General features: G+C 53.9%; 11 protein-coding genes across 11 annotated transcripts; 5 read left to right on the plus strand and 6 right to left on the minus strand.

Annotated features, from left to right (window-relative positions):
* Window positions 1-532: 532 nt before the first annotated feature.
* COCSADRAFT_336507 (uncharacterized protein) lies at window positions 533-2600 on the minus strand. The gene is made up of 2 exons (XM_007703091.1): window positions 1002-2600; window positions 533-558 (listed from the first exon to the last, which is right to left on the minus strand). The coding sequence occupies exon 1, from the start codon at window positions 2108-2110 to the stop codon at window positions 1013-1015; it is 1098 nt and encodes a 365-aa protein (XP_007701281.1). The 5' UTR covers window positions 2111-2600; the 3' UTR covers window positions 533-558; window positions 1002-1012.
* A 4456-nt stretch (window positions 2601-7056) lies between these two features.
* On the minus strand, window positions 7057-9027 carry COCSADRAFT_119937 (uncharacterized protein). Its single transcript, XM_007703092.1, has 2 exons — window positions 8878-9027; window positions 7057-8819 (listed from the first exon to the last, which is right to left on the minus strand). Exons 1-2 carry the CDS (start codon window positions 9007-9009, stop codon window positions 7284-7286), a joined length of 1668 nt encoding a protein of 555 aa, XP_007701282.1. The 5' UTR covers window positions 9010-9027; the 3' UTR covers window positions 7057-7283.
* A 492-nt stretch (window positions 9028-9519) lies between these two features.
* Window positions 9520-12092, plus strand: COCSADRAFT_92256 (uncharacterized protein; the record flags this gene model as incomplete). Its single annotated transcript, XM_007703093.1, has 4 exons — window positions 9520-9598; window positions 9806-10862; window positions 10917-11403; window positions 11457-12092. The coding sequence occupies 4 exons, from the start codon at window positions 9520-9522 to the stop codon at window positions 12090-12092; spliced, it is 2259 nt and encodes a 752-aa protein (XP_007701283.1).
* Window positions 12093-12968: 876 nt separating this feature from the next.
* On the minus strand, window positions 12969-13966 carry COCSADRAFT_119942 (uncharacterized protein). Its single transcript, XM_007703094.1, has 2 exons — window positions 13411-13966; window positions 12969-13360 (listed from the first exon to the last, which is right to left on the minus strand). Exons 1-2 carry the CDS (start codon window positions 13833-13835, stop codon window positions 13132-13134), a joined length of 654 nt encoding a protein of 217 aa, XP_007701284.1. The 5' UTR covers window positions 13836-13966; the 3' UTR covers window positions 12969-13131.
* Window positions 13967-14567: 601 nt separating this feature from the next.
* On the minus strand, window positions 14568-14753 carry COCSADRAFT_92762 (uncharacterized protein; the record flags this gene model as incomplete). Its single annotated transcript, XM_007703095.1, has 1 exon — window positions 14568-14753. A coding segment is annotated over one exon (186 nt), but the record flags the coding sequence as incomplete, so codon positions are not given.
* A 73-nt stretch (window positions 14754-14826) lies between these two features.
* Window positions 14827-18509, plus strand: COCSADRAFT_336581 (uncharacterized protein). Its single transcript, XM_007703096.1, has 3 exons — window positions 14827-15245; window positions 15299-15663; window positions 15713-18509. Exons 1-3 carry the CDS (start codon window positions 15067-15069, stop codon window positions 18280-18282), a joined length of 3114 nt encoding a protein of 1037 aa, XP_007701286.1. The 5' UTR covers window positions 14827-15066; the 3' UTR covers window positions 18283-18509.
* A 1-nt stretch (window position 18510) lies between these two features.
* On the plus strand, window positions 18511-19005 carry COCSADRAFT_336562 (uncharacterized protein). The gene has a single exon (XM_007703097.1). It carries the CDS (start codon window positions 18598-18600, stop codon window positions 18880-18882), a length of 285 nt encoding a protein of 94 aa, XP_007701287.1. The 5' UTR covers window positions 18511-18597; the 3' UTR covers window positions 18883-19005.
* On the minus strand, window positions 19005-20606 carry COCSADRAFT_336566 (uncharacterized protein). Its single transcript, XM_007703098.1, has 2 exons — window positions 20332-20606; window positions 19005-20277 (listed from the first exon to the last, which is right to left on the minus strand). The coding sequence occupies exons 1-2, from the start codon at window positions 20481-20483 to the stop codon at window positions 19128-19130; spliced, it is 1302 nt and encodes a 433-aa protein (XP_007701288.1). The 5' UTR covers window positions 20484-20606; the 3' UTR covers window positions 19005-19127.
* Window positions 20607-21502: 896 nt separating this feature from the next.
* COCSADRAFT_336592 (uncharacterized protein) lies at window positions 21503-22542 on the plus strand. Its single transcript, XM_007703099.1, has 4 exons — window positions 21503-21704; window positions 21792-21937; window positions 22018-22155; window positions 22208-22542. The coding sequence occupies exons 1-4, from the start codon at window positions 21650-21652 to the stop codon at window positions 22412-22414; spliced, it is 546 nt and encodes a 181-aa protein (XP_007701289.1). The 5' UTR covers window positions 21503-21649; the 3' UTR covers window positions 22415-22542.
* An 18-nt stretch (window positions 22543-22560) lies between these two features.
* COCSADRAFT_37893 (uncharacterized protein) lies at window positions 22561-25097 on the plus strand. Its single transcript, XM_007702835.1, has one exon. It carries the CDS (start codon window positions 22670-22672, stop codon window positions 24746-24748), a length of 2079 nt encoding a protein of 692 aa, XP_007701025.1. The 5' UTR covers window positions 22561-22669; the 3' UTR covers window positions 24749-25097.
* A 21-nt stretch (window positions 25098-25118) lies between these two features.
* Window positions 25119-27417, minus strand: COCSADRAFT_37894 (uncharacterized protein). The gene is made up of 2 exons (XM_007702836.1): window positions 26592-27417; window positions 25119-26538 (listed from the first exon to the last, which is right to left on the minus strand). The coding sequence occupies exons 1-2, from the start codon at window positions 27196-27198 to the stop codon at window positions 25553-25555; spliced, it is 1593 nt and encodes a 530-aa protein (XP_007701026.1). The 5' UTR covers window positions 27199-27417; the 3' UTR covers window positions 25119-25552.
* Window positions 27418-27549: the final 132 nt, after the last annotated feature.

A 27549-nucleotide genomic window follows, 5' to 3' on the forward strand; every position in this document is an offset into this window, starting at 1 on the left:
CACGAGAAGGATGCTTATCGTAGCATCCCCGGCTGTTACTGCCCGGCATGCAGAATCCCACGCCTCGCAAATGCACTTCTCCGCTTGGTCACCGAACTGCGGTCCCGCACCTCAGTTCCACACTGAATTACTTAGCAATGACCAATCCACCAACGACTCGCGGACTAGTAGTAGTTCGCGCTCATCCACCCCGCCACTTCTACCACCAATCAATATTTGTGGCAACCATCTGCTGCAAACTTTTCGTGAGCTGCACCGCCGAAAAAAACGACCTTGCTGACTCAACAAATCCATCTGGATCCCGGGGACCAGCCCCGCTAATAGCGTAGTTACATATGTACAAGGCCCATTACAGAGATCCCCGCAGGAACTGGATCCGCAACAACATGTTGATAGTTCCGTGACAGGTTGGTTGCACACCCAATGTAACGCAACATGCAAAGTGTTAATCACATTACCTCGCTGCCAGGAAAACATCTTGCACCATAGCAATTAAGCAAAAAAAAGGTATAGATTTTCTTCCGATGAAGGAGACCCTTTCTAGTATAACCACTGGCTCTCCTGGCCGTTAGTTTGGGTATCCTCGCCAAACATGTAGCGAATGTGGGTATCGAGTCATAAGAGAAAAGATAAAAAGAAATATACAGAAGGTCCGTAGACAAGAGTTGAAAACAATGGCAAAGTACCAAAGACCCTAGCAGGCTCATCAGAAGCTGAGTGCCATACGCTCAGACCACCTCGCCATACCTGTAACCCTCATTCCACTCATTCCATTGCTACGACAATTTGTGTATATGTGTGTGGAAGGCGTCAATGACGACAACAGGTGTAACATGAGTATAAGACAAACAAATATCCCAAAAGCACTCGCTTCGTGAATCGTGGACCGAAAAAAGGGGGGGTTGGGGTTCTCGAAAGTACCAAAGGTCGAAATTAACAAGGGGAAAAGGAAGAAAAAACATGTAGGAGTCGAATTACCCTAAGAAGAAAAAGAAACAAACCGAAGAGCTACTCAGCTATCGTCTTCACCATCATCTTCGTCCTCCTCATCATCCTCACTAGTGCTGTGACGCTGTACAGCACCTGCCTTGTTTTTCTTGACGTCTGGTGTTCCCTTGAGTTGGGAAGACGAAGCTTTGCGCTTCGGTCCAGCGCTGCCAGACTTGGGAGGCATGGATGCGTTCTCCTTGTTGCCGTCTTCGCCTTCGCCTTTCTGACCGTTGTCCATGGCAGCCACCTCTTCTGCAGTAAGGAAGCGCCCGCCAGGACCACGCGGACGACGCATGGCATGGTTGTGCCTGGACTCGTGCAGGTACGGTTTACGTCCCTTGGATGTCAGGCGGAGTGCATCTTCGAGTTTTTGTCTTGCAAGACGTCTCTTCAAGATGCGGTGGAATTGCTTGGCGTTGACGTAGAGGGGAGCTTCCTCGGCTTGGGGACCCCCTGATACGAGCTCTGGCGATTGTTGGTGCTGAGGTTGCTGGGCCATCTGCGGGGGCACTGAAGGTCGGGGACCCCCGTGGCTCATGACGGGCTGTGGGTGCTGCATCGCAGGGCTGCTGATTTGAGTGCTCATCCGTCTTTGTTGCATCTGAGTTGGCGTCATCTGAACCTGCGAAGGAAGCGCACTGTTCATAGCGTTGTTGACATTGGTTGGGGATCGTGGAGCAACACGTCCATCATTCTTCATCTGAGAGACGGACATGCGTGGAGATGCGCGCGGGTCTTGTGCCAGCTGGCCTGGGATGGCGCTTTGATCGTAGTATCCGGCAGGACCCGCCGCAGCTGCCGTTGCCATTGCTGCTGCCTGTTGCTGCTGCTGTTGCTGCTGCGAGGCCAGGTACGGATTTTGCATGCCCGCCATGTACTGCTGCTGGGGAAAGTTCATTTGCTGATGATGCTGAGGATGTTGCGGGTGCGGCGCGCCGCCATGGCCATAGCCTTGTGACGGCAAGATGGGCGATGTCTGCTGGAATTGTTGCATCTGCTGCTGCGTAGGTGAGGTTATGGAAGGATTCCCGCCTGCAGGGCTCTGATTGGTGCCGTAGCTCTGAATGTGCGCGGGCGCGTGTCCGTGATGGGATTGTTGAAACTGTGCGTATTCGGTCATGATGGCGATGTTGGTGATGTTGGGCGAACGAGGCTGTCGGTGGTTTTGACGTCGAGTATTACAGGCCCGTGCTCAAGCTTAGCGCACCCTGGGTAATACACAAACCGACAACGGCGGAAGAACGGTGCAGTACCAAAGGTGATAATTGGGGGAGTTGGGCGCGGAGGGTTCGCGTGCAGTCCAAGAAGCAATGCGACTGGTGTGGGAGCCTAGAGGTGAGATGAGATCACCACAGGGCCTAGGTGTATAGTCCCGGGACTTTGGAGAGAGTGGATAGGATGCTGGCTGGGGTCTTATGTGGATCAATGCAGCTCAGCTTCGAGTAGCTGAATAGAGTATTCAAAGAAGCGTCCGAGGTAGGCTTGTTTGCTGTTTAGAGGCGAGATGTCGGGAGGATCACAGTATCTAGGCGCGCAAAACGGGAACGCTGGGTCACGTCGCGGCAGGGCGGATGCTTGATGCGTTGTCAATGGCCACGCTTAACTGAGGCGACTTTGCTATAGCGCACGGTTGTAAGCTGCTGAGGCTTTGAGGCGCAATTGAGCGTCGTGGGGCTATGCGCTCGTGCTGGGCAGAGGGGCTTCTCTCGGTGAGGTTGACGACGCGCTCTAGAGGGCCGCGCCGTAGTGGGGAAAGAGCCGTTGCAGGTATTCACCAGTCATAAATGAAGCAGAGAACTGTCTACACTGTTAAGAGTAACCGTCAGCTAGCTCAGGACGCAGATGCTTGGGCAATTGGAGGATGTCGAGGGTGGCATGTGCTGGCGGGGCGGGCGATTGGAGGCGATGCGTTGGCAATGCAGGTGTATGCATGCATGACGGTGAGGCACTTACCGACTTTAATCAGCGGCAGCACAGCACATGCGCGTCTCTCAATCGCGCGTGCGGTCGGATTGCAGGGGCGTAGCGGGGACAAGATGGACTGGTTCACTTTTGCGGCTCTGAGAGCTAGGGCAACCAGCGACGGCGCAGCTCTATATTGAGGTGTGCAGCTGACACCTTGGGTAGCAGCAACAGCAATGAGAGCAGAGGCGTGAGCCAAGTAGCAGGCAGAGAGCGGGATACAAGACTATGAATGCGCAGCGCGGTGGTGGTGGTGCCTTTGTCTAATGCGATGTAAGCCGATGGACAGGCAGAGTGGAGATGGAGCGGGTCGGGCAGGCGAGCTGAGCAAGGCGCAACGCGTCATAATGCCAGGGAAGCATCAACAGGAGATGAGCCTGTGACGATGCAGCGCCGAAGCAACAGGTGCGGATCGTGTGGCGTTGTGTGGATGAGAGTGCGATGCGCTGCGCTGCGACCAGGCATGGCCGCCGTCGACAGAGAGACGGACGCAACCTCTCGTGCCTGGAGAAGCGGCGGCGGCATGCGAAGTTGGCGGCGGGCGGTACGCGCTCACACGACAAAAACAAGGGAGCGCGTTGCAGCAGATCAGGGCGCAATGATAGGACTGACTTACCGATGCTTTGAACTCGCAGCGAAATGCGATCCCGTGATCTATGCGGTGGACGGGTTGCGGAGGGTTGCGAGTGGTCAGTGGCTGGAAGACTGACGAGTCGCGTTGATTTGCTGGAGGGCAGAGTGTCTGTGGGGTGTAGAATGGTCTTGTCTTGTAGGGTGCTGTCTGACCGAGGCGTGCGAGGGAACACTAAGCGGCAGCGCTCGGGCGGGTACGGTCAAGGACACAAGCGCTGTAGTGCAATGGGCGATATGGGGGGAGGGAGCAGGCTGGATGATTGGAGAATGAGGAATCAAAGGTTTGATTTGGAGCGGCCGGCGGGGATTTCTATTCGCGAAACGCAAGCTTGGTGCGCTAGAGGGCATGCCGGGATCACCCTATGACAGTCAGCCACCAGCTGCATTTTGCGCGTCACCCTGCCCGTCCGCCCACTTGCTCGCCTGGGGGAGGGGGGGGGAGAGGGAGGATGGGCAGGATGGGATGTGATGAGCAGTGGCCATGACAGCAGCCCCCCCGGTAGCCCGCAGCCTGCCGCCCGGCTGAGCCCGCGACGACTATGGATGTGTGTACACATAGTTGTCTGTGAATGCATTTATGTAGTATGTATGAGTGAATGCGCCGTCGTCAGGGGAAGAGACCAGCGGCGTACCAACATGACGTCCACAGAAGCAATACGCGGCCAGCAGCAGCGGCGGTGAGCTACTACGAGCGGCGGTGCGTCGCTTGCGTCCGCCCCAGCAGCAGTAGCATCATCATCATCAGCACCCCCATCCTGCCCATGTCCATCCGCGTCGGTGCCGGCATCATCGCCAGCCGCCCACGCAGTCGCCGCCTCTCCCACAGTCGCCCTTCTCTGCCTCTGTCTCGCCCTGCGCGCACATTACCATTCCTCTCGACGCGCATTGGTGGCCTGGCTGGCATTTCCGCACCCAGCCAAATCACAGTCCCACAGGCAGCAAAAAACCCCGGCGCGCAGCCAACGGCGCTTTCCCCTCTGCTGCCACCGCCCATCCATTGGCCCGCGGCCTGAAAATCGGTTCCGCCCCCCAGCCAGCTAGAGCAAGAGAGCTTTAGATGCCCCAACGCGGACTAGCGCGCCACACATATGCACTCCCGCCTGCCCTCGCCCGCGCAGCCCAAGGCGCTTCTCCAGTATCGAGACATTCAACAGCATCACCCTCGTGACAAATCCGCCGCCAATGTGTCGTGATACCAAACTTTGGACAGACGCTCATGCTCCACAGCCGCCGTCCTTCAACCTCAGACGCGTATGCCTCCGAGAGCGGCAGCGCACCCGGCCGTGATTTGCGCAGGTACCCTCCTCCCGTGGAGCCCGTAGAGCCCGTTCCTCCGCCGCAGTGCCTCTGTCCCCCCGCCTACCGACGCGCCGCCTCGCGCCTGTGGTGTCTTTTGCGCGCTCGGTGTGTGTAGAACCGCCTGCCGGCTCCCATTGGCTCAGCTCGTGTCTCGTCCGCATCTCCGTGTCTCAGCGCTGCCTTTGCTGCGACCTGGCCTAGCGCTGCTCCGCCGTGTCGAGCAGCATCGCATAACACTGCTCTACATACTAGTCAACTGTGCCTGCTGGCCTTCGCTCGGACAGTACATACACACATACATACATTGCTTGGGTCCCAACGCTAGTGCACGTGCATCCAGGTCACATTATCCTCACACCTGCACAATCGGGCGCGAATGCAAACATTCTTTGGCCCCCTCTGTCCAATACGCTTGCGCGCAAACGCTTCGCATCCTGCCGCGCACTCTCCACTTGCGCCACCCAACGCCTCAGCACTCCCAGTAACGGACGTGCTCTTCTCACGCATCAGTCCCTGGTTTTCTCTGCTCGTCCGTCGGCCTAGAAGCGCGTTTCAAGGCCGACAGCACTTTCATCAGCCACTGACATCTTCTGTGTCATACTTTGGCGGCGTCGTTCAAAGCTTCCGTCTCGGCACCGCCGCCATGGTCCTGCCGCATTGTGAGGTCACCCTTTTCTTTTCACAATTCGGCGCTTTCACCAAAACACGTGCTTCCTCCGCCGGCTAAACATCAAAGTCATAACTACTCCATAGCAGCATGCAACCACTACACACTCGCTGCAAGAGCAGCAACGTGCCATGATCCTTGGCGACACACAAGCACAAGCCTCATCATTGCCCAAATCACACCTACTTACCATTGACGTGGGCACATCATGGGAGACGGACGAATACCATGCCGCAATCCCCATCTGCATCCTGCACATCATCTCCGCAAGTTCCACATGGTCAAACACATGCCTCTGTTTCCAGGCGTCGCAACATCTGTGTCTGTGCTACATGCGAATCCATGGACCCCAATGGCATCGGTCCACTTCGGTTAGATATCTGTCAGCCTTGCTTACCCACAGCATGCAGCGTATCAATGGCTATTGATCATCGCATTGTTCTGTTGGGGTTACATCTTCCGCTGACTTGCATAACCCTTCCACCCACACCTACCCACGCGTCCGTCCAAGGTTACCACAAGCTGCTGTGCCGGCACGCGAGAACCGCCCTGTACACAGAACACATGATTGTGGGAAACTCGGCAATGCCTAGCTCTGTGCCATATGCTACACTCAGTCTTCGCCGCTCTGTATTACCCTCCCTAACTCATCCAGGTTTTGGAAATATATGACTTGGGCAACCAACTGCAGGATTTACCCTCAATGGACCCTGTCAGACCTACAGCTCCAAGTGTGCCTAGTTCGGTTGCGGTCGAAACGCCTGTGTCCTCAGATCGGGCCTTGTCGCCAGCCAAACTTCCCGAATAAACACATCTACTACGACGGCTAGTTGTATGACCGGGTGCTATGGATGAATCTCGACCGCTGCACACTCTCACACGCTTGTTTCGACTTTGATCCTACCGCTTGTTTGCCGCTCTTGTGTTGATTGATGTGCAATTAAAGTTTTGCTTCGTCGATCCCCCAGACGTTCAAGCTCGTAGCCCAAATGTGTTCCAAATTCTCAGAAACAGCCAGTCTCGCACCGTGGCAGCAACGACAGCCCGTCAACTCGGCCACCAAACCTTCGGCTCGCACCGTCAGGCCAATTGACCAGGGTCGTGCAACGTCATCCTATCCAACTATCACTGGTGCCTTGTTGTCCACCAATAAGCATGCAAACCTAAATCTTACTTTTTGTAGCAGGGCCATGCGCTAGGCACTCATAATCCTTACCACGGGGAGCACACTTGACGGTCAGCAAAACTAATTACCATCAATTACACACCATATTACCAGCATGGCTATACGCCATCTGTTACACTCTATGCATTCCACGGGTATGCCGGCGTCTCCGATCATATGATGACAGGGTCACGTTTCATTTTAGGTGTCAACTCACCGGCTCCACGTTCTCCTTCTCTTCCTGCAAACGGCAATTGCAGCATAAGCACGTCACTGGCCGAGCATTTGGAATTGAACTTGTGAAATGGAAGGCCAATCTCCACTGTTCATACATGTAGGTGCAAAGAAGAGGACAGTTCAGCACCCATAATTGTTCTACACACCTGTATTGTCACTTGAACAGACATGATGTGGCTTGTACAAGTCTATGCATATATGTAAGCACATTGTGCGTAGCAAAAATGCTTTCCAAGGCTACAAGCTGCGCAGCAATCGGTTCGAGCAAAGAAGATTAAAAAGAAAAGCAAAAGGGGGTTGATGCTGAAGATGCTTTGTGAGAAACCCGTCTTACTTCTTCCCACCGGATTTCTTCCACCCCGCACTCCTACTTTTACGGCCGTTCGGACCCTTTTTCTTGCCTCCGCCGCTGCCCTTGAACTTGAGGCCACTCTTACCCTGCCTCTCACTCGCTCTGTGACCCTCAAATACAAAACCCTCCTTTGTCTGCGCCTTTGCGACTTTGCCCAACATAGAGCGCGCGCGACCCTGCAGCGATTTCTGCTCTTCGCTCAACTTGGGTGTATAGCCCGCTTTGCCGTTGGCTTTGGGCGATTTTTGCGATGAGGGCGGAGGTCCGCGCGGCTTGTCCTTCTTCTTCTCAGCCTTGCAACGCGTGATGCGCAGCTTACGGGGAAGCATTGGTGGAAAGTTCTTCTCGTTGAGTTGCAGGGCGGCCTCAACCCCATTCTCGTCTATGAACTGCACATAGGCGAAACCCTTGCCCACTCTGGTCTTTGCATCGCGAACTACGCGGACGCTTTCAATGGTGCCGCATTTGGAGAGATGGACCCATAGACCCTCTTCGACATCAGATGAAGGCTTGTTCTTCTTGGGCTTCTCGCCTTCAGCCACGGGCATCTGTGATTCATCATCTACAAAAGGAAGATTACCGACGAAGACGCAGCGGCGATGGTCGACCTTTGCTGGGTGAGCGACCGAATCGACGTGCAAATGACGATTGAGTAGGACGGAGCCATTGAGTCGCTTGACGGCTTCTCTTGCGGCCACCTTTGTCGTATAGACTGCGTAAGCATTTGTGCTTTTTGTTGTTGCATCCATAATGTCCTTCTTTGCGAAAGCAGCACGCTTAGGGAGCGAACTGCCAAAAGCTGTAGAGCGGAAACGTATTGATTCAATCTTGTGTGGGGGGTTGTTGTCTGCGAGATCAGCAATGAAGGACTCGAGATGCTTCTTCAGGGTCTTTTCTGCCGACTTGGAGTTGATACACTCGGTGGACACGTTGGAAAGGAAGACAGTGCGGGCCGCCTTTTCCACCTCTGCTGCGCTGCCGTCGGTTGCCTCCATGAGTGATTCGTGCTTGGGGATGGTAAAGGTCTTCTCGGCCTCACCAGAGTCTCCCTTAGTGTCGTCATCTTCAACATCGTTATCTTCGGCGTCGTCAGAGGACTTGTCGTCCTCGTCAATAACTTCCTTTGTCTTGCGCTTTTTCTGCCTCTGCTGCTCTTCCTTCTCTTCTTCCTGCGCCAGCTTCCGCATGTAAGCATCTTCGATCTCCTCCTTGTTTCCTCGTTTCCGCTTCTTCTGCTTATCCTGTGTCCCATCTAACCCCGACTCACGTACTTTTGCTAGAATAGCCTCGCTCTCAGGCTTTTCGTTGTCACTAGCATCTGACATGACCTCGTCCTCGTCCTCATCTTCATACTCCTCTTCCTCGTCATCATCCGAGGGTAAACTGCCAGATGCCGAACTTAGTTCTGCATCATTGGCATCGTCCTCATCTTCCTCTTCGCTCGACTCTTCGGTCGTTTGCTTCTGTATGCGCGCCTGGTACCGAGACTTTGGAGGTGGCTGAACTGGTCCCGCCTGAATATTTCAATTAGCAATCACGCGCTTGCGTAGACATTTGTAATGGTAAACGCACACTGCTTGCAAACAACGAGGCTAGAGCGGGATCAAACGCGGCCTTGTTGACTTTGATGAAGGAATTGGCAGACTTTGCAATTTTCTTAAGCGACTCGGGCTTTGTAGCGCGCTTCTCCTTTGATTTTCCCATGGCGGCGATTGCGACGTTGCCGTGCAGCAAGCTCGTCAAAAAGTTTTGGTGGAGACGCTTCACCTCGAAAGCACGCTAGCCTTAAGCGGGCGAGCAAGCGGCAGAACCTTACCGCCCGCCTAAGAGAGTGCGGTCATTCGCAAGACACTCAGGGCCTCTCCCGGCTGTCGACCCGCCTCAAAGCGCAGTTTACGCCCTCTCGATAGAGCTGCCCTACTGCATTCACCGCCAATACACTCATGCCAGTCGCTGTCTCGCGTTTGCATACACGTCCTCACCCACACTACCGCGCCTTTGTCCGGTCCGACGCCAAAAACATCTCGGCACGTACCCTCATCATCGGCGCCCACGTCCTCCACAGCGGCAGCAGTGTTTTTGGCTGCTCCCCACGTCCACCGCCCGCTGCCCCCCATAGCGCCGTTCCTGCATCGTGGGCACCAACTGCGTCCTATCCAACATCCTCGCACCACACTGGGCACGAGTTGACGAGGCTTCTGGCGCAGGCGCACTATGAGCGCGCCCCATCACACTAGGCGGAGCACATCAAGAACAGCTCCCGATCTTAGCAAGTCAGTCGCGCAGCCAGAGAGTACGTCATACAACCTTTTATTTTGAACCCGATAGCCCACCGGGTCCATCTCGCCGACTCTGCGCAGTCTGTCGTGTCCTTGGGTCGCTCGAGAGATTGTCGATCTTTGCGTCAACCGAGGCGACGACACAGTCGCGAACTTCCCTCTCCCACCACGCCTCATATCACCACCGCACGAAATGCACCCGATCTAACTCGCTCCCGCAGACGCCCTATCACCGCTCCCGACGGGATCATCTAACCCCTCTACTGCCTCCCCCTCACACGAGTCAACAGCCCCCGGGGAGCCTACTGCCATCGCGGCCGCAATGCTGTCAACGATGAAAGCTTCAAGTGCAGCCATTGCAGAGGCAATGCCTGTTGAGCAAGCTTCGAACGGCTTCGATGACGCCGCAGATAACGGCTCCAGCAGCTTGAGTGAGCTTGGAGACGCCTCAGACGATCAATCTGAACCCACCCCGAGGCAGACCCCAGCAGCAGAAATGGATGAAGACGATTCGGAGGCCGAGACAGAGCGCCTAGACACTACTCCACGAAAACTGACACGAACAGTCCCTGAGACATCCTTGCTATCCGAGCCGGCTTACACACGAACTCCTAGCAAACTCGCGCACTCTAAAACCATAGAAGACAACGAGTCTGCCCCTCCTACACCCTCTGCTGGCACAGATGAGGCACCCATTGATGCAGCAGCTACAGCAGATAACCCTCTACATTCCCTGTCGCTTATTGCGACCACAGAGGCTGCTAGCCTGGAACACGCGGGCAAGAAACGAAAAAGAACGAGCGCCGAAAGGAGCCCTGTTGGCGAGCAAGATGAGGAGGAACCATTGCGAAAGAGGAGCGAGCCTGCAAGAAGCTCGGCGCTTGATGGCCTAGCGGACGCCGCAGCCAATAGACAAGGCCGTGTGGACGCGGATGAGGAGCTTGACAATGCTGAAGAGAATCTCTCTGTGCTTGCGCGCGAAGAAATGGAACTTGAAGAACGCCAAGCTAACATCGCCGCACAAACCGTCAATCAAATGGCAACCGTAGCAAAGCACGCAAAACCGCGGAAAGGTGGCAGAAGAGGCAAACGAAAGACAGAGGACCCTAGTTACGCCTGCACTGAACCTTTTGCGGCTGCTGAGCCACAAGACGGCGAGGCTGAATGCGACCCCGAAGAAGAAGACAGCGGAGTCCTAGATGAGGAAGTCACTAAGAAGAAGATTGCCATTAACGAACTCGCAAAAATTGAAAAGAAATTCAAGCTCTTCAGAGAGAAGTGAGTGATTCTCTGAGCTCTTGGTCAGATGGAATTGATATTGACTGCAATCAGACTTTGTGACGAACAAATAGCACAACTCGAGCGGGAGCTCGAGATGCTCAAGCAACCCAATTGTGTGCACCCTGAGTACGCCGCAATGATCAAATGCATAGATGACCGGCGCGCAGATAAGATCGCCTACGAGACAAGGCTGTTGGAATACAAGCAGAAGAACCTCGAGATAATAACAGCAGCAGAACGGCATCAGATGCACAGCCAGTACTTCCAGACTGTGCGACATATACGAGAAGAAATACTCGAAGAGTGCAACCAGCGAGTGTTCGAATTGCAGCGCGGCAGACGACAACTTGGCTGTGACGAGACTGAATACATGGTGCGACTGCCAGAGAAGCGGTCAGACCAAATAAGGCACCAGACAGCGTACAATCTCGAGGTATCAGTACTGTCAGGCGTTGCCAAGTACGTTGGCTTCCCAGCCGCTCCAGACATTAGTGCTGCGAAACCGTCGGAAATCGATGAAGATCTTCGAGCAATGAAGGTGAGTGGCCGAATGCAACTGGTGGAGAACTTGTAGCTGATTCGACGCTGCAGATTGCGACTCGTGCTCCGGCTCCGCCCCCATCATTTCGCACCTACAACAGAACTACAACAGCAGACGAAGCAGCCGCAGAAGAACAATTCTTGGAAAGCACACCATGGGCCAACCCGCGGCATCCCTCACATCAACAAGAGAGCCGCTACCCTCTTGGACCGTCTCGCGTACCCAACTATCAGACCCCAGCTGGCCAACGTCGCATGGTTGACCTGAGCGCTCCAAACGGCTCTGCTTCCACAATCGAAGCAAACTCCAATCCTCCTTCGTCCAACGCCCACCACACCAATGGTCTCCTGGGCGATGCTGAATCACCGGTTCTGCATATGAAGCGCGCACCCTCCGGCCACTCAGCATACGGGGAAGTGCCTGGCTCTGATCCCCGCGGCAATATGGGTGTCTTGAGCCGGGAGACATATGGTATGATGTCAAGCCCCGTGGCACAGCACATAGATCTACCCCACGAGCACACTGGTCAACGCTGGGGTGGTAATGGTATGCGGCCAATGAACTCAGCGCCCGGTGCTGCGCCCGGTCAGGCCGGTCCAGCTCGACCAGACGCAGCACGAGCGCCAATGACCCAGCGTAATGGCCTTGGTACAATCAGCGTTGGCAGCGGCCTATTTGGGAGGTGAAGAAAATACGACGTGCATTTCACCAATTGTTCCGAATCATCTGTGTTAGTAAAATCTTCTTCGGTCTTTGTACCAAAGTCTCATTGGGCGGCGTCATCTCCTTCGTTATACACTTGCGTATATGTGTATATTTTCTCTCTCTCTCTTCTCCTTCTTTCTCTGTTCAAGCATTAACTAGCGGGGCTGGCCAAAAGGGGCAAAAAATGCCAAGGCACGAAATGATGGAGGTGGGAACGTCGTTGCATGTCGTGTCTTGTTGTTTTCTTTGTCATCCGGTAGTGTGTTTGTTTTCTCTTATTTTCTCACAGGCGTTTCTGTTTCTGTTCGGCCGGTCGGTGTCTCTCGTCACACACTTGTAGCACTCCAATGGAGCGAGGCTCTTTTTTTCTTCTTGGGTTCACCGTTACAGCTTTCATGTTTCCTTTCCCCTTGTTTGTTTAATGTCTTGAATGCCATTGAGAGAAAATACACAAGGCTATGTATATTGCACTTTTTCTTTTAGAGTTTACGCTCACGACGTTGGGAGGGACACAGGGGAGGTCGTGCACATTTGTTTGGAAGGTTTATTGGACGATTAAGTGATACCTCTTGGTGTTTGGCTAGCTGCTAGCGCGAATTAAAATACTACTTCAGTTATTTCCAGGCGTGCGCGTTGATGCTGTTTTGTTGGTGCTGATTAAGTAGCGTGGTCTCTTGTGGATATGTCGATTATAGGAGAGTTGCAAATAGACATCTTCAAGGTGGTATAAAACAATTATGTCAATTGATTCTGGAAATATAGGTGCATCACCCTCTTCTCTGTAGTGAACGATAAATCCTACATTGTATCCCGAGTGAAATCGAATCACTGGTTTTTCACTCCAAATATAACTTACTGTGACACATGAACCTTGCTTTTATTTGAAACGAACTATTTTATGTACTACCTTTCTAAAATACAACCTAACCGTAAACTACAAAATAATACTGTATCCGAGCCTTGCTGACGCACTTCCCCTCAGTGAAAAGCTCTGAATTCAAAAGAAAGCACTCTCTAGCTCTACAAGCCCAGTGGGTTACTAGCTGTACCAGTCCTAGCCGAGCCTCCAGAAAGACCAGGCACACCAGGCCTACTCGCCATGGACGCCATACCCCCCGCCCCACTTGTACTCAAACCAAGAGGGTTCTTGTGCGTAGTTGAGCGACTGCCTGTGGCACCGGTCATGTCCTTGAGTGAGTTGCCGTACTCACGGACCATATCGCCCCAGGTACGGGATGTATTTGTGATGCTACATGTGATTAGCCAAATATTTGGTATTGTAAGCTATGGTAAGATTACCTTGCCCCTGCTCCCCTGCCTGCTCCAGCAACACCACTGCCTGCAGCCGTTACAACGGCGCCAGCAGCGTTGCTGATACCAGTGGTGGCTGCGCCGACTGCATTGCCAATTCCGGATTGTGCAGCGCTGAGGCCCTTGCTGAGCCAGCCTTGCTGCTGGGGCTGCCCAATCGGTTTCTTTGCTGGGGCTGGGACTGGCTTCTTTTGTCCGACTGCTGTTGTGGTTTTTTTGAGTGCCGTGGTAGGTACTGGCTTCTTTTGGGTTGTGGCCACTGGTTTCTTCTGCAGGGCTGTGTTGATGGGCTTCTTGGGTGGCTGAACAGCCGGGGCCTTGACAGGCACCTTCTTTGCCGAACTCTTTACAGGTGTCTTCTTCGCCGTAGACGTAACGGGCGTCTTCTTTGTACCAACGGGTTGAGAGACCATGTTGGGATCGGCTCGCAGTTTCTTGTAGTCGTCTTGATGTGATGAAGTCTCGTGGAATCAGTCGGGTGCTAGATGGAATGGTCGATAGAACAGGAGATAGTTAGAGAGCATGTTGTGCCTATCCATAAGAGCATGGAAAGTTGGCAGATCAGCTCTAGATGGCGGCGCACATGTGGCGCAGATGATGTCAGGGACGGGGAGGTGGGGGTGCGCTTGCCCCAGATGGATTTAAGGTTGCTTTAGCGTGGTCAGTAGTAGTCGAGACCCTGGATCCTTGTTTCGAATGTTCAACACTCGGGGTCGCACACCTGACAGATGGCGTCGCCATCGCATTCTTCTGCACAAAAGCACTTGTTCGTTTCGCAACTTTCGCGTGTCTATCTTCGTTCCCTCTGCTTCCTCTTGTTGTAATATTATCTCGTTGTTTAGCCCAGCCACGCCCCGCAGTGCGGAGGTGTGAATCCTAAACGAACACTCACCCTCACCGCACGCGGCCTGCCTGCCATGAACGGCATTCACTTCTGGTAGTGACCTTCAAGCATCATAACAAACTCGTGAGTGTGATTTCTCTTATGCCGCAACCAACGCGCCAGTCTCAACCCACGCAACCATGCTGGACCGCGAAGCCGTCGTCAAGCTCAAGCGGTCGGTCAGCGATGGGGACCACCTCATTCCGGTGGGCGAGGTCACCCCGCCCAGGTCGCTGGGAAAGCAGACGCCAACTCCAAAGACTCAATCAGATCGCTCCTTCTCATGGCAAAAGCTAACAGACTCAATCAAAGGCCGAAGGGACTCATCTTTCCGCTCCTCACGTTCTTCACGCTCCTCGCGCTCTTCTCGCACACCTTCGATTGACAGACGCGAGATATCTGGCCCCATATTGGATGTCAGAAGTCCATTGTGTCCACCCACACCGAAGCCATACACCCTAATACCAAATAGACCTGCCGCGCAGTCGAATCCGGGTACTTCCAGACCCTCTTACTTCATTCCCTCATCAAGGCATTCGCATTCTGCCTCAGACCCCACCAGTTATAATTCTCCTTGTAGACGTGTGACGTCGACCGGCTATCTGCCTCCACCGCTGCCCATTACCACCAGCTTTGAGAGTACGACAAGCACATTAGTAGAAAGTCCATTGGAGTGCATAGCGGAATCGCCTTTCGAGCCTTACGAAAGCTGCGCAACTGGGATTGTGGAACAAGACCAATCATACAGATATTCAGGAGGAATGGAACCTGTAAGACTGCAACCGCCCAACATGGGTGGTACCAAGGGACGCGCTATGCAACAAGCCAGGGATATGGAGGCACTGGTTGCCGAGAGGGCAAAACGGAGTGGCGAAGAGCCTCCGCCATATGACTTCTACGAGCTTATCGGCAAGGGTGCATACGGTCGTGTGTACAAAGGGTGGGTATCTCAATGTGACACCAGGAACGTGCGCTAACATTGCCAAGAAAGAGCCGCAACACTGGTGCCCTGGTTGCCATCAAGATTATCGAAATTGACAAGGTCGACTACGAGGAGATGACACACAAGAATCTTCAAGACACCCTGAAAGAGATTGACATTCTGCAGCAGCTGAGAGATAGTAAAGCAAGACCCTATGTAAACATCATCGAGGAAGCAAGACCTGTTCATAACGAGTTGTGGATCATAAGCGAATACGCCAGTGGTGGTAGTGTGAATACCTTGATGAAGCCCACTGCCATGAGCAAGGATCCAGGCCCTGGACTGGCAGAGAAATTCATCATACCTATCGCCCGCGAGCTAGCACAAGGCCTCAAGTATATACACGAAGCGGGTGTGTTGCATCGAGATCTAAAGTGTGAGTATACCATCATAGGAGTATACGGCATGCGCTGACCAAATCGTAGCTAACAATGTTCTTATTCTCGAGGACGGCCGAGTACAATTATGTGATTTCGGTGTCTCCAACACGTTAGAGCCTGAAAGATCAAAGCGGTCGACCATTGTCGGCACACCTTTCTGGATGGCCCCTGAACTTCAAAGAGAGTGGGTAAAGGATGCCGACCCACATAGCTTGCTCCAGCCAAGGGAGATTTCTTACGGTAGCGAAGTTGACATCTGGGCATATGGCTGTACTGTATACGAGATGGCTTGCGGCTTCCCGCCACATCACAAGATCGGACACTTTGATCTGGCAACGGCTGGAGTCCCTCAGCTTGAAGGAGACCGTTTCTCTCAAGAGCTAAAAGATTTCCTTGCTTTCGTCTTCAAGCCTGAGCCGCGAGATCGTCCTACGCCCGACCAGATTCTGGAGCACACTTACCTTGCTGATACTACCAAGATGTATCCGACTGTATCACTCATCAAATTGGTTGAAGAGTATTACATCTGGGAGCAGCAGGGTGGAACTCGTCAGTCATTGTTCAATCCGTATGGCGCGCAGGCACCTGATCCCTTGGCCCCGGAGGCTGAGGATGATGATGACGATGACTGGTCTTTCAGTACTTCCGAAGAGTTTGAACAAGAGCATGCCACGCATTTCACGGACCCATTTGCCACCGGATCAGGACAGCCCCTGGGTCGTTTCGAACAATTGCAGGCGAGGTTCAAGGAAGAGTCTATTGTGAGGGGCCAGAAACGCTTGAATAAGCTTTTTGACACAAACACGACACCATATCGGTACAGCGCAATTGATGCGCCAGATCCTTCCAACGGCCGGCCACCTTCAGATCTGATTTTGCGCGATTTCAATCCCGGGGCACCCAACCGTGAGACTGTTATTGACTTGGACTTTTCCATGCCATCAGCAGATGAGGTACCGAGTATTGATCTGGGAGAAGTACCAACCATTCGAGCAAATCGCATGAAGAGTCTTCTGCGAGAGTTGGAAGAAGAAGAACTTCGAGACGCCTTTAACGAAGAAGACGAACTGACAAAGCGAGCAACAAAAGACTGGACATTCCCAAGCATGAATGAAGATCCGAACCGAAAGACAATGGAATGGTCCTTCCCCTCTGAACAGCCGAACCGGAAGACAATGGAGTGGTCATTTCCCACCGAGCAACCCAACCGTAAGACGATGGAATGGTCATTTCCAGCTCAGCCCCAAAAACCAAATCGACGTACAGTGGAATGGACGTTTGACGCAGCAATGGCAGAAGCCAATAACGAGGCTCCTAGGAACCGTGCGTCAAATCGCATATCCCGCCGACGAGAAACAAAGGAATGGACATTTCCTAAGATGGACGACAATCGTAAAACTCAGGACTGGACATTCCCTAAGATGGATGACAAACGTAAAACTGAAGAATGGACATTTGATCTGGGCAGTCCGCAAGAGCCACAGTACGGCAGATCCAACAGAGCAGATCCTTCATCGCCGCCCTTTAACTCCAACTTCCGTCCTAGCCTGCGACACGCACAAACCACTGCGCTGGCGCCTATAGATGATTATCCTGAGATGATTAGCTCTGTGCCTGGATCACCACTTCGTTCATCCATGATCGACCTGGATATGGCTATGGTGCAAAACTACCGTCCGTCTACGTCGGGTTCTGAGACAAACACGGCAGGAGCAGAGCGTATCAACGACAATCCTTTCAACCTTGAAGACCAGGTCCAGCTCTCCCAAAACAATCACCGCGCATCGTTCCATACAAAATCGCAATCTGAGCCTAATCACGCAGTGCCAGGTCTGTTGACACCTCAGCAGTATGATGAACAAGGCCAGCCAACGAACCAAGATTTGCATCACACAGCCCTGCACCTACGGGGTGTAAGCTCAGCAAGCCAGGTGCATGCGCCGTCTAAGCAAGGATCCAACAACTTTGGAGGGGGGCAATATCATCGGAGTAACCAGCGCTCACAGCAAGTCATCTGGGATGGTTGGTCGCACAATATGGCATATGGTGTGAGCAGCGATGATCAATCTCCCCCTATGAGCGTAACAACGGACACTTCATTGGAAGAAGAGGACGTCGACGAGCTCTGGGATGCGTTTGAGCGGCTAAACCTCGTACCACCGCAACAGCGAAGCTATGGCAGTGTTGGGCTCCAGCCAGCTCGCAGAAACGACTCGACGTCGACATCGTTGACATCGACTACATATGCGCTGGACTTGGACACGGACGATACCTATAACCCGTACTCTTCCTCGTCAGAGTTTGACCACGACAACCAGCAACAGCAACAGAGCAATTACCGGAAGAGCACAACGGTCAGCGTAGGACCGAACGGCAAGCCGCTTGTCGACTTCCCGATTCCAAGGGGTCCAGACGTCGAAGCCTTGCTGGGCGTGAATGTGGATGCGCGGGTGATGCAGGACATGCTGCTCAAGAGCGCCATGGAACTAAGGGACGGCACTAGGGCAGGTAGGGATCTGCTGCTGGCCATGCGGTTGCAGGATGTAGGGGACCCCGGGGAGGAAGAAGAGGATGAGGAGACGAGGAACAACACGGTGAGGCTAAGGGGGGTGTAATGGCGTGCTTGGTTCTTGAAGGAATGAACTATTGACTATTGACTATGGGCGTTTGGAGAACTAAGGAGCCGTGTCAGACCCGGTGTCTTTTGGCTTTCTGGGCTTTTGGTGGTTGCAAATGGGTTGCTTCTCCGCTTTTCGCCCTCGTTCAGATTCGCACTCTGTGATACCAATGGGCATATTTGGAAACACACGTACAAACATACGAGTAATGCATCAACATGTACATGATTTGAGTTGGCTCAAAACGCTTGGAAATTGATCATATGCCTTTTAGGCTACTAAGGTACACTAGACAGGGGATGTAAGATCCAAATGAAAAAAACACTGGTCCTCCACTTTGTTCGCTGGCAGTTCCCCCTCCTTACGTATGTGGGCGTGGGTGTTTGTATGTGTGTATGTATATATACTACATCGATCCAATGGCTCATGTACAATAACATTATAGCCGCAAGCCTGCTCTCTCTCGTCACATCCTTATCTGCTTGCCCCCACACCCCAAAGCCAAGACATAAAAACGAGAAAAACAAAAACAAACCGAAGTCGCCGAGATGCTGTGTTCCCAATATAACCTTAGAAACCTACTATGCAGTAAACTAAATAAACGGCCCAGGGAACATGCTCTCGTGTGCTCGGTGGCTGGGATCAGAGGAGTGAACATGCCTGCATTGGAGGAGCAGAAGGGGAAACACATTAGAGTCGAGGAAATTCAAGACTCGTAGATGGTGCGAGGGTAAACGATGGCGCACAAAAAGATCCAGAGGGGGTATGGGCGTATTCGTAAAGAGACGTGAAAAATTGGGGTCCGAAAACAGAGCCCTTGTTACAAGGCGTGTCAATGACAACTACCGATTGCCGGCTTCAAGCTGACCTGGGGTAGGCTGCTGGGTGGCTGTGGGAGTGTTTACATTGTTGGAACCGCTCCTATCACGAGTGAACCAACGCGAGAACATGGGAGCACGCGGTTGACTGGGCGTGGTGCGTGAGAACCAGCTAGAGCTCTGTCCTGGTTGAGCAGTCCCTTGGCGTGATTCCGTTGAGACCGGGTGGCTACGCCGGCTCGACAGTCCAAGTCGTCCTAATCGCTGGGGACTAGGTTGTTGGTTGGGGTCGGCATTGATGATCAGTATTTGAGTGCGGGAGAAAGGGTTGGCTGATGTCCAAACGGCCTGTTGTGGTGATCTGGGACCAGCAGCTGAACGACGGCCAGTAGCAGGATCAGCTTCACCTTCCGGGCGAGGTTTAGGCACGTAGTAGTCAGCCTTGCAGAGCGGGCAGCACGCGCGACGACTTGTCAGCCATGGGTCAACACAGCTAGCGTGGAAGGCGTGGCCGCAAGCTAGCCCTCTCACATCTTCGTCGTCCTCTAGGAGATCTATACAGATGGCGCAAGTGTCGCCAGGGTCAGAGAGTAATTCTGGTGCAGTCGCAGTGCGGATTGGGTCATCGTGATCATCATCCGAGTCATCGTCACGCTCGTGTACAGTCGCTTGCGGTGGAACGCCATGTTCTGGGTTCTCTTTTGGTTTCACTGGGACCGGACTGTCCTTTTCAATCTGCTTCTCAGCATCATGGATCTTCTCGCCTTTTGTGCTTTCAACGCTCGATCTTGGAGACGCCGTTTGCTGCGAGGTTGAGTTTTGCGCAGCATGATCGTTGCGGGCCATGGAAAGCGCGGTCTCTGTTCGAGGCCCTGGTCCCTCGTCCTGGGAAGTAGTGGCAACTTCGACATCTTTGATGCTCGCCGCTCTGCTCTGGGGTGCTGTTGCAATGCCGCCGTTGGATGGCAGCCCCTCGGTTTCACGGCTCGATTTCCATTGCTTGTACTTGGTCAGTGGAAAGCGTTCATTGACTTCATCCATGGTCATTAGTTTCTTTTCCCTCCTCCTTCGGTGGGGGCGAGGCATGTTGGCCATATCAATCTCTGTACTGGCAGCAGTTTGGGCTGCGCGTCGACGATTGTAGCGGAAGCAGTACTTGACGCCTACGATGATCCTGGTGGACATGTCAGATAAGCGGAGGCGAATGCCGTCAGTGGGCGGGACCTACCATAGGTTTGTAAAAACGACACCGAAACCGAGGGCGACAAAGAACAGCAGCGGCGAACTGGTGGGACTACCTCCGCCATTGTTTCCGTTATCGTCATTATTGGACGGCCTGGTCGGGCTGGGCTGCGTGGGGAAGACGGCAGTGGTTGACATTGTGAAATGCGAAGAGATTTAGTGTTTCATGAGTGGGCGTGGATATGGCCGCGCAGATGCCGAGTTGTGGTGGTCAGCCAGATTGGAAAGGCACTTCAGTGGATGCGAGTGTTGGAACAGGACAGAGTCGCGTTTTTCTCCAGGCGATGCAGTGGGGCCGGGGATGCGATGTTGCGGGGAGAGAAAGGTGGAGAGAGCGGGCGGTGGTGACGGCAGCAGCAAGGGCGAGAAGTGGCGACAGAGGCGGCTACAGCGAGGCGGCGCAACTGAAGCTGTGACAGTGACTGCGGGATGCCACAGTGGCTAGCGGTGAATGGGGAACAGAACGGGGGCGGCCATGCGATGCAGAGGGCGCAGGCGGTGGGTGATGTTTGGCGAGGTGTAGAGGTTGGGGCTGGGGCTGAGGGCGGGCAGAGAATGAAATGGCCGTGAATGGGATCGTCGGTCGGGCGTGGCACTGGGGGAAGGCAAGGCTTATGGCGGGCGGATAAAGGCCGCAAGAGACGTCGCTAATGCAGAGGGCAGGTGCCAAGGATGCCGGGCACAACCACTCCCGGCACTGTACTCGTAACCCTCACGCCTGCCTGAATCGTCTGCCCGAATGCGAAGACAAAGGGCGTCGGCGCGGTGGGCGTTTGTGTCTTCTTCTCTTCTCCTCCATGCAAACATTCCCTTGGATGCAACAATGGCCAGCTCGCCAGCAGTCGGCGCCTGTCATGCGCTGCGTATTGCCGTGGTTCGTCAATGCACATGCGCCATATCGCGGTATCGCCCTCCAGGCACTGCGCCCCCCAAACCCTGCGTTAATGTCGCATGCAGGTGCCATTTCCAATCCAGCACATGGCTGACACCGACATGCACGCCAGGCACATCCTCTCCTTAATAACACGGATCTGCTACGTAGCCATGGATCGCCGCACGCTCGTCTGTCGAGCGGCGCCTTTGCACGCCCGTCTGATGATTGCGTATCCAGGCCGACATCCCTGCTGGAGCTGTCGCGGGTGGAGTCTCCCCCAGCGCTAGAGGCGGCGACAATCGCCTCCACCAGGCCCTGCACGAGCTTATCTAGCGCTAGCTGCGTCGGTACTGCACTGCGCTGCACTATACCTACTACATTTGCACACCCAACTCTCTTCTTTGCTCCCGCCAATTGCACCGCCACAACCATGGCAGACACTACCGAGCCTAATCCAGTCGTATTCTTCGATATCACCCTAGGAGGTATGCCTCCACCAGTTTGCCCGCCTCGCCCTTGTCCAGCTGCATGCACCCCACGCTCGCAGCAAAATGACTGACATAAGCACCCAGGCGAGAAGCTGGGCAGAATCAAGATGGAGCTGTTCAAAAATATCGTTCCAAAGACTGCCGAGAATTTTCGCCAGTTCTGCACTGGCGAAACCAAGAACAATCGCGGACAGCCCCAGGGCTACAAGGGCTGCAAGTTTCATCGTGTCGTATGTTTCGCTTTGCGCGCTTGCATACCTGTTTGCATCTGTGCTTGCTTGCTGGCTGGCTGCATTACTAACAGCACTAGATCAAAGGCTTCATGATCCAAGGCGGAGACTTTATCAATGGCAACGGTACAGGCTCAAGGACCATTTACGGCACAGAGAAATTTGCCGATGAGAACTTTACCCTACAGCACGACAAGCCCGGTCTGCTGTCAATGGCAGTAAGTTGTCTGTGTGCATCATCTGAAACCACGTAGCTCTAACAATGCACAGAACAGCGGGCCCAATACCAATGGCTGTCAGTTCTTCATCATCACCGCTAAGAACGGTACTCCTCATCTGAATGGAAAGCACGTAGTATTCGGCAATGTGGTAGAGGGCATGGATGTAGTAACCAAGATTGAGAATACGCGGACCCTCGCAAACCCAGAGGGGAAGCCCGTGCAGGACATTGCCATCGCCCAGTGCGGTGAAATGTAATTGTCTGCATTGATAAGACGACACCATCATCATGTATTAGTGGCTCAGTGAACCATGGTGGATGCGCCCAGTCTGGGCTTATATAATCAATCGACCCGCTGAAATTCTCTCGGGCCTAACCGCAGTCGCGTGCAATCACCACCACCCCCGCCCCTCGCTGTACTTTTTTTGCCAGCACACGCCAAGTATACACGCGCTGGATACACTGTCTTCTGCTCCAATGTGAAAGCTTTTGCCAGTCGCTTTGTAGTCGCCATGGTCTCACTTGCCTCGAATCCCCGCTCGCCGCTCGTCGTCACCCCAGGCACGGGTGGCAGCCTCAAACGCAAACAATCCGACCACTCGTCCGACGCCGAGAACACGGCCCCAGACCAGCTGAAAAAGCGCAGAGTCACCTTCCACCCCGAAGTCGATGTGCACGTACTGAGAGAGTACAATGAAAAGAGCGCAGAGCTGGTGGGGGAGGAGGTGCGTCGGGCCATGGAGAAGCACGCCACAGGCGATAAGGCAGCATACGATGGACTCCGAGCCCTCTTCAGGGAAGCACCCACCTCAGCCAACGCGCCATCGTCGCAACTTCTCCAAAAGTACCTCGTTGCCCTCACTGGCCACACGCCGCAGCTTGACCACAACTGTAAAGGCCTAGTCCATGCCGTCATCGACTGCAGTTGGGTCGCCCGCAATGAAGACTTTGTGCGCTCCTATCGCAATTTCCTGCGCTCCTTGCTCTCAGTACAGTCTGGCTACGTATCGACTGTGCTGCAGATGCTTGTCGACATGTTCCTCGACCTGCCGTCAGTAAACGCTAGGCAACACGACGACCCCCCAATCCAGCGAGTTCGCCTCCTGGCACGCGTCCACGAGACTCTGGTCTTGATACTTCGATACACTCCCATGGTCAGCTCCTACCTGGCCCCCATTATTGCCAGCACATTTCCCTTTTCCAATGAGAGTGCTAAGAAGCACGCTGAGTACATCCGGAACATCTACCAAGTCACCGAATACGCCCCAGAGATCCGAGGCGAGGTCCTCACGCTAGTGACAGACAAGCTATGCAAGATCGACGCGCAGATGCAGATGGACATGGAAGACATAGACGACGATCTAGAGGAGCGACTTGTGGGCGACGCCATCCACAACGAAGAAGATGACGACGACATGAGTGACGATGGCTCTGTCTCGAGTCACGAAAGTCTCGAGCCAGAAGAGCAGCGACTCAAGGACATCAAGGACACCATGCTTAAGCTTGATATCGTCATGGACGTTCAGTTTGCGTACTACGACTCCATCTTCGAGAAGGGTGACCTTTTGGAGATGGACCGCACCTACCAGTCTCTCATTGCACAGTTCCAGTCCATCATCATTCCAACATATCGATCGCGGCATACCCAGTTCATCATCTTCCACTTTAGTCAACTGTCGACGGATTTCATGGAGCGTTTCGTCGATACCTGTTCACATCTGGCCATTGACTCAAACCGGCCTCCACTACTCCGAGCATCAGCATGCGCCTACCTTGCCTCGTACATTGCCCGCGGCGCACATGTTCCTGGGTTTGTTGTGCGCAACGTCTTTGACCTTTTGTGCTCGCAGCTCGAGCGTTTGCGTATGCTGCACGAGCCAAAATGTACAGGACCTGACCTACGGCGCTACGGCACATACTATGCCATTGCGCAAGCACTGCTTTACGCCTTTTGCTTCCGATGGCGAGACCTCATTGTTACGTCCGACGGCTCACTACCCACTGACGCCGACATTATGTATCACGAGGGCGACTTTGAATGGCATCGTTCGACCCTCGAAATTGTACGCCGCAACATTTTCTGCAAGCTCAATCCGCTCAAGATATGCGCACCAGACATTGTCAAGCAGTTTGGCCGCATTGCCAAACACCTCCGCTTCACTTACGTCGATACACTGGTGGAAACGAACAAGCGTGTAAGACTTGCCCGCAGTCTTGCTAGCAGCTATCTCACTGGTATAGGTGGGCGAGAGACGGCCCTGACGGGCAAGAAGGGCGAGGAAGCGTTTTTGATGGATGCGTACTTTCCATTTGATCCGTATGTTCTGCCACGCAGTAAACGATGGGTTGAGCATGATTACGTGCAATGGCGACCGGTTCCTGGTATGCCTGTGGAAAAGGACGAAGATGACGAAGATGAAGAGGAGGAGGATGACGACGACGAGGATGACGAGGAAGATGAAGAAGGTGATGACGAAGACGACAGCACTTCTGATCAAGATGAAGAAGAGGAAGACGACGACAGCGATGACGAAGTGGGTGGAGCGCACGCTGATGATCTTGATGACGGCAGTACAGAGGCAAGCGTTTGAATTGCATTGTAATATTTGTGATGCGTTACCTGAAGGCAATTGTTTTTTTTTGGCGTTTACGGAAAAGGGAGGACAAGCATCTAGGCGCGGCATTGCTCGGCGCTGGTCCTAAAAACCTGGTGTATGTGGGTGGCTGTCTTCCTTCTTTTCTGGCCACGATTTACATCAGACTTCTTTCTCATGTGCTGGATGAGTTGACTATTTTCTTCCTTCTCTTTTGCTTGTAGATAATTGAGGTGGATATTATGAAGCAAACACCGGGATGAGTTCAAGTTGCACCGTCAGCTTCCATCCGTCGCCATAGTCACGTATTCAAAAAAAAAAATCAAATCACACAATCAAACCCGCCATCTCCCAACCCATGCCAAATGCACATACTTGTTACTTGCTTTCATTGATTGATTTGCTAGGCAACAAAGCCCACTACATACCAACTCCTATCTATACACAACGATGATGACGCATTTGCCTGAGAGAAAGCGGAAATCCCTCCCCTTCCTTCCCTTTGCTTAACCCGAAACCCGATACATGCATATTAAATGACAGAAGAAGAGAGAGAAAAAAACGACGACACCTCCCAAGAACAACGCCTACCCCCCCCCAATATGGAAATTTACGCCCTGATTTTGACTTCGCACAGAAAGTGGATACATCGTGCTCGCAGTTATGTGTGAAGTTCATATAAAGGGTATAACAGAGAAGAAGAATTGCAAACGAAAGAATCTCGACAATTCCACGGGATTCCCAGTCAGAATCTCCAAAGGGAAAAAAGAGAGAGAAAGAAATAAAGAGAAAAGGAGTTAACTATGCATTCAACGCAGAAGTCGCATTCGCACCGCCAACCCCACTCTCACGCTTTCTTCTTCGCCTCTGTCTAGCATTGTCGCGTAAGAACTGGGGATCGATAAAGTCATCGGGCAGTTCGAATTCCTTTTCGGCAAACTCGGGAATGGGCTGGCCAAAAGCGCTGGCGTTGCGGCCGTGGCGGTGCTTGCCCAGCGCTGCAGCGCGGAGATGGGGTTTGGCGTAAAAGGACTGGAAGGGTGCTGCAGGCTCGGGTGGGACGAGGGGAAGGAGGAAGCCGTGGGGACGAGGCGGCCGTCTGGGTTTGGGGGGCTCTGGCTCCTTGGGTTGGTGTCGTGGGGGAAGTACGTCTCGTGGGTTTGCAACTGAACCGTCGGATTCTTCCGTGTCGTCGCCGTCTGCTTCGTCGTCTTCTTCTTTTGCGGCTAGGGCGGCTTCCTTGTCGGCGCGTAGTCGTTTCTCTTCTTCTTTCCACACGCGGAACTTGTCGACTAGCGCTTCTACTTCTCTGATAAAGTAGTTACGCTTGGCCTCCCAATCCTTCCTCTCGCCATCTGTGACACCTGTTATGCCCATGACTTTGAGCCAGTCTGGGCCCTGTAGACCGTCGAGTAGACGCTCCAGTTGCACCTTTTCGTGCATAGCGCGCTCTTTTTCAATGTTGCGCAGTTGCTTCTCCTTGCGCTCCGCGCGCCGGTGCTGGGTAAAGTAGACCGAGTCGGCAAGGGGGTCTTGGCCATCCTCGTGGTGGATTGCATTGGCTATGGTGGCATAGTTGAGGACCTGGAAAGATGTGGAGGATTGCGCCGGGGGTATAGCCGCATCTGAGCTATGATGCGAAGGCGAAACAGGCGAGCCGGGTTTTCCTCTTATTGAGCGCGCTGGACTCACTGAGTTGCGCGAGGGCTGTGGTGTGGTGGGTGCAGGGGTGTTGCTCTTGACGGGTTCGTCGACAATGTATATGGGTGTGTCGAGAGCAAGGAATTCTGTATGCGACGTCAGCCAGCACGCATAGCGACACGGGGACGGCAAGCTTTACCATCATCCTTGGAGACGCCTGCGATGATGTCGTCGTAGTTGTAAAAGTAGATGGCTAGATGGCTCTTGAGGCGCGATCCGCCGTCGTGGCTCCGCAGGCTCCTCTTGTCGGTCGAGGAGGCCGTCGAGGCAGGGGCGGGGACGGCTGGGGTCGAGGCAGTCAGCTTGCCAGCACTGACTGGTCGCGGCGTCGATGCTGGCGAAGGGACATGGGCAGCGTCGAGGCGCAGGGGCACGGAAACACGGTTGGGAATAGGCAGGTGGTCGTCGTGGGGCTGTGTGACGGTGATCTTGGTGGGCGGTCGTGAGTCGGGCTGGTCTGAGTCGACCTCTGTGGCAGGCCGCTTTCTGCTCGTGGTGCGGGCGGCGGGCGTGTCGGGCGAGGTCTGGAGGACGGGTTTGTCGTCGTCTGCAAGCACAATCAGGGGCCCGGAGCGCGAAGCCCGGCGTGTCGCGACGGTGGCGGTGGGCGTGGTGTTGCACTGGACGTGTGCGTGGGAGTGTGCGTGGGCGTGGGCGAGGGCGTCATCGCGCGACACGGGCAAGAAGTTGAGTCTGGTCTGCCGGTCATTCGAGCCTCGCAGCAGAGGCCGAACGGCGTTGGCCATGTTGAGCAAGCTGAAGATCATTCGCGACTGGCTGGGACATTTTTCAGAATCCCATTGTCGAGCTTGCCATTGAGAGTCGCGCCGTGCTGGGTTCATGCAAAACGCGAGCCGTTAGGGGGTCGTCGATTCGCAGAGCTCGTCCGCGCTGTTTTGGCAGGCGAGCTTGCTGCACCTGTACCGCTTCCCACGGCTGCTGCACACACGACCAACTCTTCGCCCCGGCGAGCAGACGTCGGATTAAGCTTCATAACACACTCGTCACGTTTTCATATTGCTCCAGCATCTTCGCGGCACACGTAGCGAATTGCAGCACAGCAACCCGGACATGCTTGGGCGACTGTCAGCGCCACC

Source organism: Bipolaris sorokiniana (assembly GCF_000338995.1).
Source record: "Bipolaris sorokiniana ND90Pr unplaced genomic scaffold COCSAscaffold_9, whole genome shotgun sequence".
Classification (NCBI taxonomy): domain Eukaryota; kingdom Fungi; phylum Ascomycota; class Dothideomycetes; order Pleosporales; family Pleosporaceae; genus Bipolaris; species Bipolaris sorokiniana.